The sequence below is a fragment of the Cydia fagiglandana genome, chromosome 19, assembly GCF_963556715.1.
Source record: "Cydia fagiglandana chromosome 19, ilCydFagi1.1, whole genome shotgun sequence".
Classification (NCBI taxonomy): domain Eukaryota; kingdom Metazoa; phylum Arthropoda; class Insecta; order Lepidoptera; family Tortricidae; genus Cydia; species Cydia fagiglandana.
This window is the reverse complement of record NC_085950.1, coordinates 12,846,704-12,865,837: the sequence shown is the minus strand read 5'-3', so window position 1 is coordinate 12,865,837 and position 19,134 is coordinate 12,846,704. Positions and strand designations below refer to the sequence as shown.

At 39.2% G+C, this 19,134-nt stretch overlaps 1 protein-coding gene across 1 annotated transcript in view; it reads left to right on the top strand.

Annotated features, from left to right (window-relative positions):
• The window catches only part of LOC134674042 (inactive dipeptidyl peptidase 10-like), a 177,529-nt gene that overhangs the window by 87,088 nt on the left and 71,307 nt on the right, over positions 1-19,134 (top strand). Inside the window, exon 3 of the mRNA XM_063532092.1 lies at positions 5,142-5,349. Within this exon, the coding sequence (XP_063388162.1) occupies positions 5,142-5,349 (208 nt within the window). The remainder of the gene's footprint in view (positions 1-5,141; positions 5,350-19,134) is intronic.

Below are 19,134 nucleotides of genomic sequence, written 5' to 3'. Positions count from 1 at the left end.
TTGTACACTCACCATTGCTGTTATGGCGAGGACGCGGGGCACGAGGGCGCTGTTACTGTCAATTTGCTTGGTAAAATGAGTGACGTTCATAGCTGCATTACTGCCGCGATTAGAATGTTCATTCTTGGCCCGATTCCAACTTTATTTTATAGTTTGTATTTTTATTTTATTTCTAGTTTAACTTTAGTTTTAATATTGTATCCAATGTAAGTATTATGTTTTTGGTTATAAATAAAGACAAAACTTTAAGATATGTCAGTTAATAGATCTAGAAAAGATATGGATTAGATATGTCAGTGTCAAACAAGTGTCAAAATTTCTTCAAACAAATACGTCACTTTTGACACTTGTTTGAGACTGACATATCTAATCCATATCGTATTTAGTCATAGTATTTGACGTATCTCATTGTTCGAATACGGCTGTCTGTCACTGATTTCCAGGTAATTGACAATAATAGCGCTCGCTTCAAAGTCGTAGCTGTAATGTCGCAACAGTCATGCAGCTGCAGTTGTAATCCGAACGTCACCTTAATGATAAAGTTGTATTAATAAGCTCATGTTATGCCTTTAATAACTTTCAGTATAAATAAATAAATAAATAAATAAATAAATATTATAGGACATTCTTACACAGATTGACTAAGTCCCACAGTAAGCTCAGGAAGGCTTGTGTTGTGGGTACTCAGACAACGATATATATAATATGTAAATATGTACTTAAATACATAGAAAACAACCATGACTCAGGAACAAATATCTGTGTCATCACACAAATAAATGCCCTAATAAATAAGTATGATGAAACCGTTATAGTGTAACATAGCGAGATAACGAATTTGGATGACTTCCTTAGCTAATTTCAGCCATAACCAATAAAAGTATGAACTATAGGTACCTACACCTAGTCGTCCAAACATGAACTCACCTAAAAGCCATTCAAATCGTCACAAAAGCGGACCTTCTCAAGAACACCTTCGGCCTCTTTAACCCGTTCGCCGCTCGAGGGGTTTGTCGCCAACAAAGACCAGAAGGAGCTCGAGACGTTTTTGAGACCACTAAGTAATGAACACTCGAGCGCATTGTTGGTCTAACTTACGAGAGAATTGGAATGTTTTTAAATGAATGAAAAAAGATGGGTGTTATTCGAGTGTATGACCGCTATTGTGTGTTTGTTTGTGGCACCTAGCTTGTAGCTCCTAAACGAGTAGAGCAATTTGTAGGTATAAAAAAAAATATCGAACCGTAAGAGGTAGACCAAGAAAAGTCTTCAGTGATTTTGATAGCCCGTGCAGTGCAAGTATTATTTTAAGCTTGAAAATTCTATGAAATTATGACGTATAAATATAACACTTGCACTGCGTGGGCTTTCAAAATCATGGCATACTTTTCTTGGTCTAACTTAAGTGATGGGACGGTAAATATTTTTCGAGTTTATATTTGTTTATTTCTGTATTTGGCGTGTAAAAAATGTGCGCCTTTAGGATTCATAATTAGTTAATCAAGTGGTTTGAATTGAACAGCTAAGAACCCGGAGTATTACGTACAATTTTTATGACACAAATATAAAATTAAAAGTTTAGGTTTATCAGACCGGTAGAATAAATACAGCTTTGTTAACCAAAATTTTTGCAAATTTCCTTCAACGGTATCCTTACATTAGGCAAATGAAACACCTAGCAAAAACTGGGGGCCGATTTATGAAATTCTACCATTCAATTTCGTGTATTTCGTTAAATAATATTTCCACTACTAGGCGTTTAAATTCTACTAATAGAATTGAAATCGAGTGGTCAATACCACTAGATTCCTAATTTCAATCGCTCGTATTTCAAAAATTAGCATTTCGCCGTTTTCCATCGATTTTCGAGTGACGAAATCGAGCGATCAAAATTCAAAAATCGGCCCCCAGCTTCAAGATTGCGGTAACTTTGCGCAACATGGTATTAAGAACACATACTCCTATAAGCACCATTTTTGACTTGGCATGAAAGCTAGGTTCGATTCTAACCCTTCAACGCGTACGCGTATACCTACCGCCTATCCATATGTCTACCGTGTATAAAAGTAAACAAACAATTTGTACATTTTCGGGTAGTTTATTGGTAAACCAACCAAATACAAAACCGCCTAGTGTGAACGACTTCACTTTAACCAACATTATTTGACCATGTAATGTTTTCATCTACCCTCAACTGGCTTAACGAGTAATCCTCCACCGTCTAGTACTAGTGCAATCAACCACAATTAATATTCCAAGTACGCACAGGCTCGAGCGACACATCAATTAGGAGGGCTGTCATTGCCATAGACTAGGAATCCTCTAGACCGAGTTTAGAGCAATTATTTCATGCAACCGATGATGCCAAAAATGCGGGGGTGCGCGCGGGACGAGGTGAGCGAAGTCCCGTGCCATGATTGGTCCGTTCAAAGACACGGACGTCACACTAAGACTCTTTCGACTGGAACATGGAGTAAAATTACCGTATGCGTGACAGGGGGGGTAGCGCGACTATGCTAAGTCTGGAGGATGTTTTGTCTGTGGTCATTGCTATCACTTGCCGCACTTGGTTGAGGCTTCTACAGACCTTTAGGCAATTGCTGGCTAAGTAGGAGCAACGAACTAAATTCTTATTTGAATTTTCCCATCTACTCGAAAATTAGCTGGAAGAGATCCCTTATAGGGATAACTTCGCCTATGTACCTTCATGATCTCAATGATCTTCATGAATGACAACACGCTGCCCTTATCCATGTGTAGAAGAAAATTTTGCCTCAAACTGAAATCCTTTCAGTCTATTTTATGCATTAATAATAATTCACGATTAAGGCAGATAAATCTCTTTGGCACAGACCAATGAATAGATGTTTAACTACCTCTAACTAAATTATTGGCCATTTTAACTCTAATCACCTTAAGTTTTACCCACCGCTTTTAGGCATAAAAGGAAAAGGGGAATTCAAGGGTAGAGACTACCTCTTGGGAATTTTAGTCCTAGTATAAATACTAGAATCTAGAGATTCTAAGAGATTACAAGAGACCATAAAACAAGCTCAACAGAAAAAAGAATTAAAGATATTAAGAATCAGCTTGTACACCTCGTCTTAACTCTGACCTTGCTTGCGCCATCTTTGAATTATCGTTGAGTTTTTGCAGGCATTGCGAACTCCATATGCCTTTATCTCCATCATATATTTGAACGTACCAAGATTATATTGAAAACTGATTGGTTGCGTACACTCGCTCACTCTAGTGCACAGCCTCTTGTGTGAAAGCGTGACGTGCTACCATATATTGTATTGATATTATACTGTTCTTAAATTCCTAAATATTGTCTCAAACCATTGCGTGCACAGCCTCAGACTGGCCAAAGGACTAATAAATCGTAGTCCCTCGGCACCCCGGAGTGCCCTGGACAGGAGTTATTGGCCTTTTTTCCTGCCTAATTGATCAATCGGTTAGGGCCACGGGGAACCGGGGGTGATAAGCGAAAGAAATTTGGCATCGGATCTGAGTACTCTGTATATTATGCCGATTTAGGAAGATGAAAATGTAAAGATTTTTTAATCCTCGCGCAAGTTTTTTATCAAAAGCTCATTTCTAATTAACGCTCACTTAAAATGTATCAAACGTGTCTTAGGTATTTAAATAAAAGTAAACAAAACCTACCCTCAATTGGCTCCTTAAGCCAGTTCAGGCACAGAATAAATAATAGTACTAGGTACAGAAGACTCACTCTCTAACAAAACGCGTCTGTCACGATCAGCACAGATATGGCCGCTAGGTGGCGACAGCGCCACGCGCGGCTTATGGCAAACCCCAAAATTGGGGTCGAACGGATGGACTTTTAGCTACCTGTAGCAAAGCGACGAAATCGCGGAGTGAGTCATGCCTGGTTCAGGCTAGATGAAAACATTACATGATCAAATAATATAGGGTAAAGGCAGGTCATAGAGGCACAATAATCGCGAAGCGCTGGTGGCCTAGCGGTAAGAGCGTGCGACTTGCAATCTGGAGGTAGTGGAGGTCGCGGGTTCAAACCCCGGCTCGTACCAATGAGTTTTTCGGAACTTATGTACGAAATATCATTTGATATTTGCCAGTCGCTTTTCGGTGAAGGAAAACATCGTGAGGAAACCGGACTAATCCCAATAAGGCCTAGTTTACCCTCTGGGTTGGAAGGTCAGATGGCAGTCGCTTTCGTAAAACTAGTGCCTACGTCAAATCATGGGATTTAGTTGTCAAGCGGACCCCAGGCTCCCATGAGCCGTGGCAGAATGCCGGGATAACGCGAGGAAGAAGAAGATAGAGGCACAATAATATAGAGATGACACGGGGAGGGGCCAAACGACCGAACGAGATGCACTTATGGAAATTTCAGTAGGAGTAGCAGAGAAAGCAGTATTATTGCTTGTCCTTGTCACAGTCTCACTTTTTGTTTGTTCCCCACCAAAAATTTAGTATGGGTTATGGTGGGCAACAAATAACCCGACCGAATTACGTAGATTGTTTTTGGTATGTTGTCAGGAACGTTAAAACGTGTTCTTAATTTGTCGCTTTGCGTATGTTTTGTCCCTCACGGAGGCACGCGAGCATCTATGTAATACTAGGTCTATGAGGTAGGTTGTTCAGTGACAGATCCAGGCGGTTTTGTGTGTGGTTGGTTAGCGAATAAATGTTATATTACATATACAATATATATACAAATTGTTTGTTTAGTTTTATTTAAATACCTACCCAAAGATACAGACTATAAGTAACTACCGCCTACGGCCGTCTGCCGCCTGTTGCCGGCCTATAATTTCATCAATAGTTTTTCTTTAAGCTGCGTTATTTCTTTTACTGAGGTCTGCCAATAAAGAGTATCCCATCATCTGTCTTACATCTAGTTGCATGAGGATGACAGCTACAACAATAACAAAAAAAACCCTGCAATTCGATTCTTCACATCTAGCGTCTTTCGAGCGTCGGCGTCTCCAACTCTATGGCCGCTGCTCGACGCAACGTCGACGCAACTGCGCAGCGACGTCATTTTCCATAGCGCTGACCAGACGCCGACGCTCGAAAGACGCTACATGTGGAGGGGCCCTAAGGAGTAAAGGTAGAATACACACTTACATTCTTCATGTCTTTGTCCCCAGGAGCTAGCAGCGGCAACGCCGACCCAACGCAACTGGCGCGGGATCCTCATAGCGCTCCTGGTGATCGCGGCTGTGCTGGGCCTGATCGTGTTCAGCATCGCACTGCTAACGCCGGCCGGTGACGGTGGGAGGGTGCGCGGGCGCCGACCTGCGCTGCAAGAGCTGCTGCAGGAGCATTACAAGCCGTTTAATGGGACTTGGTTGTCAGGTAAGTTAATAAAGACTGATTGTTGTTAAACCTTAATCAACAATAATTATTCAATACACAATAATCAATAATAATTATTATTTGTACTCCATTTTGGGTTTCACGGACCTATAGATCCCGGTCTTTTGATAGGCTTGCGTGGAGATATAGATCCAACACGTAGAGGCCCCTTGGAGAGCTTTAATGTCATGTCATTATTATTATTCAATGAAGGCATTTGTTCAGAAATTGGGCTGGCCATTATCATAAATTCCCCCATGTGCCGCGATTCTTTTGATTTGCGTATGGGTGCGGTTGTACATATTACGGTTTCAGCTAGGCTATCATCCCCAAGTGAATTTCTTCTTCTCGCCCTTTTCCCACGTTACGAGTATGTAGGGTCAACAAAACATGTTTTTCTCTTCCATTCTCCTCTATCTTTCATCACCTCAGCACTCACTCCTTTCTTTCTCATATTTCCCGGCAACCTTCAAATCAAGAGTGAACAGGCACCTTCTGGGCGAGCTCGCTCCATCGTAGGCCACGTCTACGCCTCGGCTAGTCTGTGGCCATGAGTAAACCCACGCATAATAAAAAAAAAAAAATTATAATTTGGGTCTACCATCATTCGCTCTCCGTCCATTAACATTCATGCCTAACATTATTTTGCCTATAATGGCATTCATCCCTCTTTATTACATGCCTTGCCATGCCTCGCCAGAGCTCGTCATGACGACGAATGACGAGCTCTGGCTGGACCAACTCAGGCAGAAACGTAATCGCAGAGCTGCTGGACCACCCCAGGAGTCAAGACACGTCTGTGATCGATGCGGCAAGAAGTGCCGATCGGCCATTGGTCTATACAGTCATCGCAGTCGATGTAGGCTGTAGACTACCTCATCAAAATACTTTCTTCAGTCGCTGCAACTATCATCTGCAAAGATGCTGTGGCCAGTGATGATGACGTTGATGATGCCATGCCTCCTTATTAAGTGAATGCGAAATAGGTTTACGTTAAGTTTTTAGTTTTCCATTTTCATAAAATGAAATTTATTATAAGAGTATAGGAATGAGGAGTATAACTGTAATGGGGACGAATCAACTTAATGACGTAGTAACTAGGTAGATAATTAAGACATGCTGATAAAGTACTGAATGTAAACTATAAATCCCCATTCTACCATCGGACTTTTAGACGCACGGCCGGTTTCCATCCTTACATGGTAGATATTCCACCAATTCGCACGAAGCGCTTTGCTTCTACTTTCCTTATGCGCACTGCCAAGGAATGGAATTCCTTGCCGGCGTCTATACAGTGAGTAAATTTTAATACGGGCGAATCTCTTAACGGTGGTTAGTATAGGACAAAGTAAAGGTAATTAGATAACATTTACTTAAAGTTGCAACAGTAATTTTGTCCATACAAAATAATTCAGCCCGCAATGTAATGCAAACACACTCACGTTAAACGCTCGTTGACAGTTACTTTCAAAAACTCCTATTGCATATGTAATGTCATTAACTGTCATGAGTGGGTAAATAATAAATAAGTATGATGTTTTTTATCGGACGAAATTACTACCTAGTTTAAAATCAAATTACATCAAAAAATCTTATTAATGCAATCATTTATTTTAATAACGACCCATTGAAATTACAACTGAAATGTACTGAAGTTGCTGAAATACTTACCTAAAGAAAACCAACTAAAAGAGAAAACTAAAAAACACAATTTACAACAATACAAATTCTGAGAAACCTGAGTTTAGTTTTGCCCCCTCTACCCTTCCAGTTACGGGCAATCCTTCGCGAGCTCGCTGTATCGCGTTTACAATTACTCGAGCGTTTCTTGGTACAACCCGATGAGGGAATCGCTCTCTGTACACAGCTTGCTCGATGACCATTTTGTAGTGTTTCACCGTAAATTAATATCATGTCCATTAATTCAGGAGCAGTAAAAGTTGTTAAACGAGGCATTTTAACATACGATTACTTTTGAATCGAACGACTGACATTGTCAAATCAGAGTTGAAATAAAATAAGAAACTTGCAATTCCACCAAAGAGTTTGCCACGTTTTCACACAATGTACCAACCAAGTTTTGTGGTGTTTAGACGGTTTAGTTAATTCTCGAAATAATTTTGGTAATAACTGTACAACTATTAGGCGGGCCGTATGCTTATTTTCCGCCATCCTGGTATAAAAAATCAGGCAAATTAAATACGAAATGAATACACAATAATCACTTATGAGATACTGATATTACATGAATTTTCAAAAAGGTTGTGCTATTAAAGGTGCTTGTCTATTGCTCAGATTAGAAATAATCACGTCAAGTGCTGTCATCGTGACTGATTAAAATGAAGTCAGTTTCTTGTTGATAAACATGATAAATAAATAAGATTTAATATCTTTTAACACGCCTAGTAGTACTTTTATCTACCAAAATAACTACAAAACATTAAACGCAGTGTAATGCTAACATGAATTGTGAATGTTCCTCCAGATAGGTAAGTTTGTAAATGCTATTGTTGTATTGCTAATGAACATTTGACATTTCGGTACCGCAACCATGTTTACAGTACATTGCTGCTGAGAAAATTTTAAAAAATTAATTATGGGGGCGTAATGAACTGCAACTCAAAAAAACCTTTTACTTCATGATTACACTAATGAATACTATGTCCGATTTAATTTATCGCCCGTATTAGATTTACACTCACTGTATTTCCGTGTTCTTATAACCCGGCAACCTTCAAATCAAGAGTGAACAGGCACCTTCTGGGCGAGCTCGCTCCATCGTAGGCCACGTCTACGCCTCGGCTAGTCTGTGGCCATGAGTAAGCCCATTCATAATAATAATAAAAAAAGAACTAACGAAGCGACCTTGTTATAAATAGTAAAGACAACCATTAAGTATTACTTAGAATCTAAGTCAAAATACAAATATCAATCATCAGAGCGGTCTCTCTAAGAATTAGAGGAACGAGAAGAAAGATAGAAAGATTTGGATCTGAAGACGGCTGTGGAATACCCTTCCTTGAGTACGGTAGAAAGAAGAGAAATCTAATCTTCATTGATTTCTCTTCTTTCTACCGTACAACTGTTTTTAAATACGTTTAAAATTGTATTATTTAATGTAATAAACGTGTTATACCATTAAGTATTATCCTTCTGTCATGAATATTCTAATTACAGCTACCTTTGTTTCCAAATCAGATTATTTACAGATAAGCCTACTCTAGTCGGCACTTAATATAATGCTATTTCAGCGTCTTTAGACGGTAATCCTAGACGGTGAAAGGTCGCCAGTCAATGACCTGTGCAAAAGCCGGTCCTTTGACTTTCAGGCTTTTAGATAAAAGCATAATCACGAGTATCTTTATCGCGTAACTAATACCGTTACCTTTCATATGTATGTGGTGGTAAAAATCGTAGGTTCAAACCTCGGTTGTGCTGTATAGAGCAGAAGATTTGTTTTTTTTTTTTTTTTTATTATGAATGGGCTTACTCATGGCCACAGACTAGCCGAGGCGTAGACGTGGCCTACGATGGAGCGAGCTCGCCCAGAAGGTGCCTGTTCACTCTTGATTTGAAGGTTGCCGGGTTATAAGAACACGGAAATATAGACGCCGGCAAGGAATTCCATTCCTTGGCAGTGCGCATAAGGAAAGTAGAAGCAAAGCGCTTCGTGCGAATTGGTGGAATATCTACCAAGTAAGGATGGAAACCGGCCGTGCGTCTAAAAGTCCGATGGTAGAATGGGGACGGTGGAATAAGCTCGGTTTATTTCTTATGAGCCCATATTGTCCCACTGTTGGGCAAAGACCTCCCTCTTATTCTTCCACGTATCTCTATCCTCAGTAGTCTCCCACCAGTCTCTGTCAAGAGCAGAAGAAATCGTTCTAAAACCAAATGCTAAAAGATGACAAAAAAATATTTCAAGATTCTTATTATACAAAGTCAAGAGGTTAACGGGGATACTTAAGTTATAGGACTTATCACCATCACCACCATATGTATATGGCTGTTCTTCTCTTCTTCTAAGTCGGTCCCTCACTGCTGAGGATCGTGACTCCGCTTGCAAATTTTTCCTATGGCAGCTCTCCACTTCTCCCAATCGGTTGCTTTGTGGAAAGCGTTGCTTAGTGTGATGTCCATTTGGTCATACCATTGTTCTACTTGACTTTAGAGCAGCGGTCGGCAACCTTTTAGCAGCCAATGGCCACATAGTAGTTAACGGAGGTGACGCGGGCCGTACTTTGTTAATATTTATGACTTTATGAGACATCGTCGTTTGTCACTATTACAAACAAAATAGCCAAAGCGTCACTCTGGCCGCAAGTGACAGGTTCACGAGCCGCATGCGGCCGCAGGTTGCCGACCGCTGCTTTAGAGGAAGCATTTGAACCGATTCTCGTGAAATTTCGTGAGCAAGTTTGATTATTACAAAGATCTTTTTAGTTCATTCCGTTTTTGAAAAATTTCAAGATGGCCGCGCCATGGGAATTCAGGAGATCTGCGTTTAACGAAGCCACTGGTATATACAATCTATTAGATTTAAATATTATAAAGTTAAGTTTATGCTTGTAAAGCATATAGGTACATACGTGGTGAGCTAAGAAAGGCATTGTAAACAGAATCCGGATCGCTTTCCAAGCAGCCTGCGTCTGAATAATATCGATTACAAACAAGCTCCAAAGCGTGGGAGGTAAAGTACGCGATGTTTGCGACAAACACTCTACAAAAGAATATACAGGGTGATCAATCCAAATGGGTCAGTATGGAGAAGTCAGAAACTATGAGAGATAGCGAAATCTGTTCTTAGGAACCATGGCTTCGATTTTAGATTTAATAATAATGGCATTATTTTTTTTTTTTAATCTATAATACATAACCGGGATTCGAACCTGGTCAATATTCTTGTTGTTTGTTTGTATGGCAACTTTTAAACGATGCGTGATAGGTGGGGAGCGCTCGACCAAATTAAATGCCATTTTTATTAAATCTAAAATCGAAGCCATGGTTCCTAAGAACAGATTTCGCTATCTCTTATAGTTTCTGACTTCTCCATACTGACCCATTTGGATTGATCACCCTGTATATGTATTAGTACTGAGTAATGGCAAAGAGAATTTGAAATAGAGGCGGCTTGTCAAAGTAAATTATGTAGCCACAGTAAACCTACTGCCATCTTTCGACAGATAATTAAAACTGTTAGAAAGCCATTTGACTTTGATCCTTTATGTGCTCTAAGTATTAATTACCTATGTCTCTGAACCTGATTCAGATAACAACTTGTTATGGTTTTAACTGGTTTTGATACGCCATTCACTACGACGATTTAAGAATCGTTTCTCACGAATTTTCTTTATAAGTAAAGCAAGCGTGCAGTTTTTATCAGGCTCATTAATTGTTAATAATTATTGAATTATCTAATGTAGTGTCAATACATATAGTTTACTTCGAATTGTTACCGCTAAAAGTGCCAGATTTAGAACCACAAGCGAACTTCTGCGAAGTTCTTTCTAATGCTAAAAAAATGGACTATAGTGAGTAGCGTGCATCTCACGCACGCATTTCACCAGCGAACATATCAAAACCGTTAATGTTAAATTGAATCTAGCCCTGTCTCTTTGCCTCATAGCCAATCATTGGTATTATGAGAATCAATAGTAGTACTTTACGATTCAATAAAATAGTTATTTGTTTTACAAGGGGGCAAAGTTGTTGTTTAACCGCTCGTGCTAATATTGCTACCCGAGCAAGTGAAAGATTCCAAAATTGAACCACGAGCGTAGCGAGTGGTTCGAAAAATGGAATGTTGAGCGTTGCGAGGGTTTCAAAGCACGAGGGTTAAACAAAATTTGCCCCCGAGTGAAACACAAAATTTTTCACCACACCAACCCGAAGCAAATATTAAATGTAAAATATCAAACAAAATCAAACCAAATCAAATCCAAATGAATGTTATTAAATATTTATCATCCAAAATCATCATTTAAAAGTCAATTCTACCAGCAAACATAAGAAAACAACTCAAAATTTGCATTTGATTACTTTGCCTCACATGTGGATAAAATGCAACTTTGCTATTCGTTTTTGAAGTGCAAAGTAATTCTTTCCGAGCTGGTGTGGTGAAAATATATATTTTTCTATTTGATTAACTGCCACGCGTCGTAAAAATATTTGTACATTTCGTTGACTATGGATATTCAATATCAATGGCGCCTAAACAAACACACTTGCCTACATCCCTCCTTCTTCACCCACATGACCCCCTTCTTGATGAATTCTTTTAGCAAACTTTTTACAAAGATCGACGTCTCATGTTGGGCTCAATTTATTCATAATCAAACATTGGCGTAGAACTGGCACAAGTTAACAGTCTTCCGCTCACACTCATTTAAAAAAAAATCTCTTATGTGGACAACACAGTAAAAGTAAACGACCTAAGGGGGCCAGGTAGGCGACCCAAGGCTATGTGTTAGAATTAAATAGAATTCCCATTTTAAATTACGAAACAAAATGGAGAGAGATAAAAATGCGGCCAAGTTTCTTTTGTAAACAATATGGCGACAATACAAGATACTGATCGAAATGCATTGTATTGTTACGTTTGGGGCGACGAGTTTGTAATTTTCAGATGTTTACTGTTTAATACACTCTCAGATAAATTTTAGAGGAACGCAAAAAAAAGTTTAGTTACTAATTTTGAAATAAACCTTAGAAAATTTTTTGCATTCTTCTAAATGTGTCCCTGAATAGGTACATATATGTACTCATACAGTTCACATCAGAAGGTGTTACGCTTAGGACACGAGTAAAATGTGACGTCCCACGGGTAAAGGTACCTTATGGCGCTTGGCACTTACGCTATTATTAACGCCGCTCCAATATTATTGCAGCGCTATGCGACGTAAGCGCCGGCCGCCATAAGGTACCTTTTTCTGTGGAACGTCACAAATGATTTGCGCCATATTGTTAAGGTTAGGTATAAACTTATAAAGCGTGTGGTCATAACTCATAAGACATAAAAGTATTCTTGTGAATTTTTCTATCGAGCCAACGTCAACCTTTCAAGGTTTCGATTAGAGTTAATTAGTCCAGTTTCCGAGTGGATTTTTTCATGGTATTTGATGGAAACGTGTATAAATTTCATATAAAAACTGGGCAAGTGCGAGTCAGACTCGCGCATGAAGGGTTCCGTACCATAATACATTATGTATGTTAGTCTGTAAGGTATTTGTAATATGGGCCTTGTTGCCTGAATTAAATTTCTAAATAAATAAAAATAAATAAATAATACAAAAAAAAAACAAAAAAAAGCAAAAAAAAAACGGTCACCCATCCAAGTACTGACCACTCTCGACGTTGCTTAACTTTGGTCAAAAATCACGTTTGTTGTATGGGAGCCCCATTTAAATCTTTATTTTATTCTGTTTTTAGTATTTGTTGTTATAGCTGCAACAGAAATACATCATCTGTGAAAATTTCAACTGTCTAGCTATCACGGTTCGTGAGATACAGCCTGGTGACAGACAGACGGACGGACGGACGGACGGACGGACAGCGAAGTCTTAGTAATAGGGTCCCATTTTACCCTTTGGGTACGGAACCCTAATAAAAACGACAATTTTGCTTTAGCCTTTTAATACATTTAATCTAAGTATACTTTACCTTCAACCATAGACTAGTAATCCTCTAGACCGAGTTTAGAGCAATTATTTCATGCAACCGACGATGCCAAAAATGCGGGGGTGCGCGGGACGAGGTGAGCGAAGTCCCGTGCCGTGATTGGTCCGTTCAAAGACACGGACGTCACTCAAAGACACTTTCGACTCGAACATGGAGTAAAATTACCGTATGCGTGGCAGAGGGGGTAGCGCGACTATGCTCAGTCTAGAGGATGTTTTGTCTGTGCCTTCAACATTGTGCGCCTGGCGCTCGGCGAGCTCAGTCAGGAATGTAATATAATATACAGTGTTTGCGGCTGAAGGTATTGGAATAAGCCGATGGGACGGAATCTCAGAAATATTCTACACCTTAAACCAGTATATGTTTGATCTCGAGGTCCGTAACAAGTATGCGTGTTGGGAGATCACATTACGCTGGTTAAACTAGTCTGTGACGGGAAGCCAGGGAGTTTTGAGGAGAATAATATCAGGTAGGGAATGCGCAGGTTTGGATAGGTAGTGGAAATTCTCGCATTTGTGAGCTAAACAAAAGTCAATTTTAATTACGAGTAATCTAACAGACTCCTTATATACTAGCGACTCTATGAGTTATAAAAATAAGCAAAAGTTTTCAAAAAGGGAATCGACAATTTATTCTATATTACTTATTGAACCAACTCACATTTCACATCAATGTTTTGATCTAGTTTATAGCCTAGTATTTGAGCCTAGATAACTCAGCTGTCCATCTGAACGGACAGAACCCTCTATTTTCAATTTTCCGGCTGGTCGAACCTTTGACCCCCCACCATTATAATCCAATCTTTTTGGTGTTTTTTCAATCTAAGGGAAAGCGAAAAACGCTCGAAGCTTTCGGTTTGAGGTTTAAAGGCACCCAACGAAAAACGAGTTAGGTATTTTTATTTTAGTAAAATTGGAATCGCAGTTAAGTCAGTTTTGTCCGTTCGTTGGGTTTAGGAAAGACTGGAACAACTTATGGAAGTCCATCCATTCATCCATCCATCCATCCATCCATCCCACCCATCTTGAAACAATTGAAGCAAAGGGTACGGAAAAAAAAGTAATGCACGCGAAAGGGCACCGCCGTCCGAAATTATACCGGTCGTATTTATAATTGTTCAGAGATAATTTACGGTTATTGTTCGTAAACATGGCATATCTAACTTTTAAATACTTTTCGCATGATTGTCTTTTGCGAATGATTGGTTCTTACTATCTTATTCAATACATAGATGCTAAATGATAATTCACCCAAATGAAATTATGCGAAATTTGGTAAACGTTGGTGCTATGACGGTTCTATAATTGAGAAATAAAATAAGGCCAATTTTTATAGTACGGCTGACGTCAAAAATATGTTTACACTTTTGCAACTTGCCTAATCTTTTGTGAAAAGGCAAAAAGTGTAAAGCTATAGAAATATACCGGCAATCAGTTGATGTCGGTATATTCCGCATCTATAAACCATCAAACTAACTTGGACTCCTATCGACTGTCGGTCCCTTATCAATTATTATTTTTCTTTTAGCTTTGATACGGGCTCCAATAGCAAAAGAGCTTGGTACTATTTGAATCCGATTTCAGGATACGGGTCCACAGTTAGCCACATCTGTTTCCACTCTAAAACTAACTTGGCTCAAAGTTCTCTTATAATTGTAACGTCTAACAGCCCAATTGGAACGTGCATCTGAGGTCAAGCAGATATTTGAATCATATTAAAATCATATCAGTGTGCAATAAAGCATTTTATTATTATTATTTGTATCTCCTTGGATATCACGGGCCTATAATCCCGGTTTTTTGATAGGCTTGCGTGGGGACACAGATCCAACACGTAGAGGCCCCTTGGAGAGCTTTAATGTCATGTAGAACGCCTGCTGGAACCCGTTCACAGGTGCAACAATAGACACCCATGAACCGGTCTCAGCAGGCATTGGGACTATTGTAGCAAAAGTGAATAGTATACCGGTCTATGGATTGAAGTTTGGGTGGACTATGAGACTGGGCTATTGTAAAGAGTTCGGACACCTGCCATAACAATGCTAACACACGTTATCGAGGCAGGTGGTGACTTGCCGCTGACTAGATGGGCCCCTGAAACTGCCGTCGTGAAGACGACCAGGGGCAACATCGGTGTGAGCGGCTCAGGGGTGTCGAGAGGTGTGCGCCGCTTTCTACCCAGTGGCTGTTACCAGCCACTGTGCCAACTCGCGTCTTATGCATCTTTCACTTCCACCCCTGGAGCATATAGCTCTAGCGACTCCTCTCTGGACGGCCAATTAAGGCAAGCCAGAGCTGAGAGTCCTGCGGGTCCCCTTGGGGTCCACTCCGACCGACGAAGACACGCCGGAGACGGAGACCCTGACCGACTCTCGGGAGCACTCGGGTCCGTGGGGTCGTTACTCCCCAACAGCTCGCCACAAGCTGCCCTGCGGGCTTATTATTATTATTATTATGTTCGTCCTTTACATAATCTCGGGACCATGGGGTCCCGGACATTTGGAAGGCGTACGTGGAGCCAAAGCCAACACGCAGAGGCCCCTTGTAAAAAGACAATTTACTCTAAAAGGTGATGTGACACCACCCGACGATTATTCCTGTATGCACTATAGTAATGCACCCAAGGATAAGCCCCGGTTAGTGTAGGAATATTGCAATGATAAGAAACAATAGAAACTGGGCTATTGTGTTGAGATGTTAGTGTACTGGTAACCGGTCTATGGAAATACTATGGCACCTGCCCCAATCTATGTTTAAAAACACGAAAAAAAGTGACAGGTGGTGACTCGCCAACTCACTATATGGGTCCCCGAAAACGGCCGCTCGCACGGAGCGACAAGGGGACAACATCACGTGAGCGGCTCAGGGCGTGGAGAGGTGTGCACCGCTTTCTACCCAGTGGCTGTAAGCAGCCACTGTGCCAACTCGCGTCTTAGGCATGTTTCACTTCCGCCCTGCGAGCATATAGCTCTGACACCCCACTCTGGACGGCCGGTTAAGGCAAGCCAGAGGTGAGAGTCCTGCGGCCCCTGCTAAGTATTCACTCCAGCCGGCCAATGAAGGCAAGCCGGAGAGAGGGGCCTGACCGACTCTCGGGGGTATGGGACCCAAGGGACGTCACTTCCCATTCAGCTCGCCACAAGCTGCCCTGGGGGCTTATTATTATTATTATTATTTCCCGTACACGTATTATTGCGACCGAGACGCCACGATATCAATCCAATATGATTCAGATATCAGTTTGATGTCAAGTGCACGTTCGAATTGGGCTGTAAGTCCTATTGTGCTTTTCAGCAAGTAACCACTTGACTGAGGTGGTTGGTAAGAAGTATTATACTTAACTAAGGACTGGCTGAAAACTCTGTGACTTGTATTATAAGGTAAACGGCCCCAAGTTCGTGCTAGTACGTTATTTCGTTAGTTTTTTTTCTGGCGCAAATAATAAGGAATTCAAATATCTTTTATTCAAATTATACATATGAAAAAAATCTGTATTATTAAATCTCTTCAATAAAATGATAACCAATATTTTAGTGATTAAACTAAGAGTAATACGACGGTCGAAACTGTCAGACGGCCGCGAATAGCTGTGTTGTATGCGTGCACTTTTTTTAGGCGTAAGGTGCGCGCTCTCACTTGTTAAGCTTATAGGAAGGAAAAGCTAAACCCATTCGAATAAAAGTTTTTGGGAGTGTTTCTGTGGGTTCCTTAGTAATTGATTTGATAAGAAAAAAGATTGAATATATGCATAGAAATAACTTAAAATTGCAATAAATCGACTCACGAAATAGCGGTCATTTTATCTTACGTGTGTCTCCTATTTCGTGCCACTAACGAATCAAGGATTTTCTAGATACATTTTGAGTGCTTGTTTTTAAATATAACAACAAAGATAATTAAAAAAATAAATTAGAAAACAATTAATGTATTTCATGAAGTTTCGTATGAGCGAAATTCGGTATATGTTTTTTTCACTAGAATTCTCATAAAACGAGTTTGAATGTGACCCAAGTTAAACATTTTAAGGTATGTTCCACGTATATTCTCATATTAACTACTAGCACAATTTTATTTATTATTGAAATTTGATTTATTTTTGTGTAGGTATGTTTATTTTTAAAGTATAAGATAGTAAATTATTTTTTGTAAATAATTTTTAATTTTAATTATTTTTTATTTTTTTTAGTTTTTTTTTTATTTTTTTATTTAAATTAAATTGTTTGACTTTTAATCAAGTATTAAAGTACCCATATGGTTTACCTAAGTCTTAATTCAACCATTAAAGTCGACGAGTACAAAAAACTTTAAGCTAGCTCTCAATTTAACATTTTTTTTTATTATTATTTTTAATTTGACCTTACAATTATTCGTAAGTAGGTAAGACCGTTAAATATTTAACAGCAAATTATCAATTTATCACCAATTACTCTAAGAAAACTTTATGCCGAAACAGGGGACAAGAATTCACGAATTTAGGAGCTGACCTAAATTTGTATCACGAAATGGGAGCCAAATAAGAGGTTCACGAAAAAATTCATATAAAAAAAAGTTTCAACTAAAACCCTACAGTTTATACATTAAATTATTAACAAAGAACTAATATAACATATTCAAAAGCTTTCAAGGTATTGATATGCTTAGTAATATTTAAAAAAAATACACAAATCTCAACTCACTCTCAAGAGCCTTAACCTGCCGAAACAGGGGCCCTTTACCTTACCGGGTGTAGCCTGTAATATGAGCAAAAAATTAAACTGTAGGCTCCTCCTCATACCGACCAACATTTGTTCAGCGACTTTTAAAAATAACTTGTGGTTTGATTTTTAATACACTTTAAAGTTTATTCTAAGACGCAATGTATTGCGAATTTTGTTATGTTTAAGGCGTGACAAGCAACGTTAATCACACTGATATGACGTGGCGATGGCGTCCATTGAAGATAATATTTATTTTGTATGAAAGTGAAGAGTCTAAATACTTCATAATTTTTAAAAGTTGTAGAGCAAAAGTGTCACCGTTTGAGGTGTACAATCTATGTTTTAATTATTTGCTCGTGTTATAGGCCACACCCGGTATAAGTATCTTAAGTAAAGAAAAACCAAAACAAAAACTAAACTAGATTCCAAAACTGAGTTCTACTAATTACGAGACCTGACCTATATTATATATTAAACACAAGGTCAACAAGATTGCGTTGTTTGATCACGAAGATCCTTAATCGCGATCTACATTTTGTCTCGATCATCAGACTTTGCATTGTCATCAAACTCAACATAACGCTAGTGATGCGTTCCAAGAAAATTAAACACATGAAATGAATTAGACATTCACTAGATACGAAATAGTAAAGATATGTGACGTTCCATGGCAAAAGTCCCTTATGGCGACCGCAATAATATTGGAGCGGCGTTAATAACAGCGTAACCGCCAACCGCCATAAGGTACCTTTTGTTGCGGAACGTCACATATCTTTACTATTTCATATCTCTAATTCATTTCCCGAATCGCGCCGTTATTCAGTCAGCTAAAAAGCCTGCGGAAATAAAGGCTTATTTGTACTCACTTCTCTTTATGAGTCAATTATAAAGTATTATGATGGGTTCTATAGAAATTTAGGTCACGTAACTCATATCATATCGGATGCAAGCCACAACGCCCTGAACGAACTATAAATTATGTATAGTCACCTGCAATAATATGTTACTCTTCGAAGGCTGCAAAAATATGTGACACGCTACAAGATACAATTATATTTATTGATAAAAGTCAATGTTTTACAAGTCGGTAAAACACGCAGTTCGCTCTTAAGGCTCTACAAATAAGATCGTGTCAGATAATTTTGCGGCCTTCAAAGAGTAACATATTATTGCACGCGACTGCACAGAGCAGAGGATCCCAGTAGGTACGTTTTTATTTGTCCTTTTTTAAAATCTAAAAAGTTTGTAAATAGTTTTAAATATTTTATAAGTGCGATTTGCGTCAGACATTAGAAACTTATATGAATTCCCAAGCAAATTGCAGTTTAAGATTTTGTAATAAGTTTCAAAATAATTAATTTGGCTACGGATGTAAGAAGCAAAAGTTCCCTGGCACCGACGGAGTTGCAATG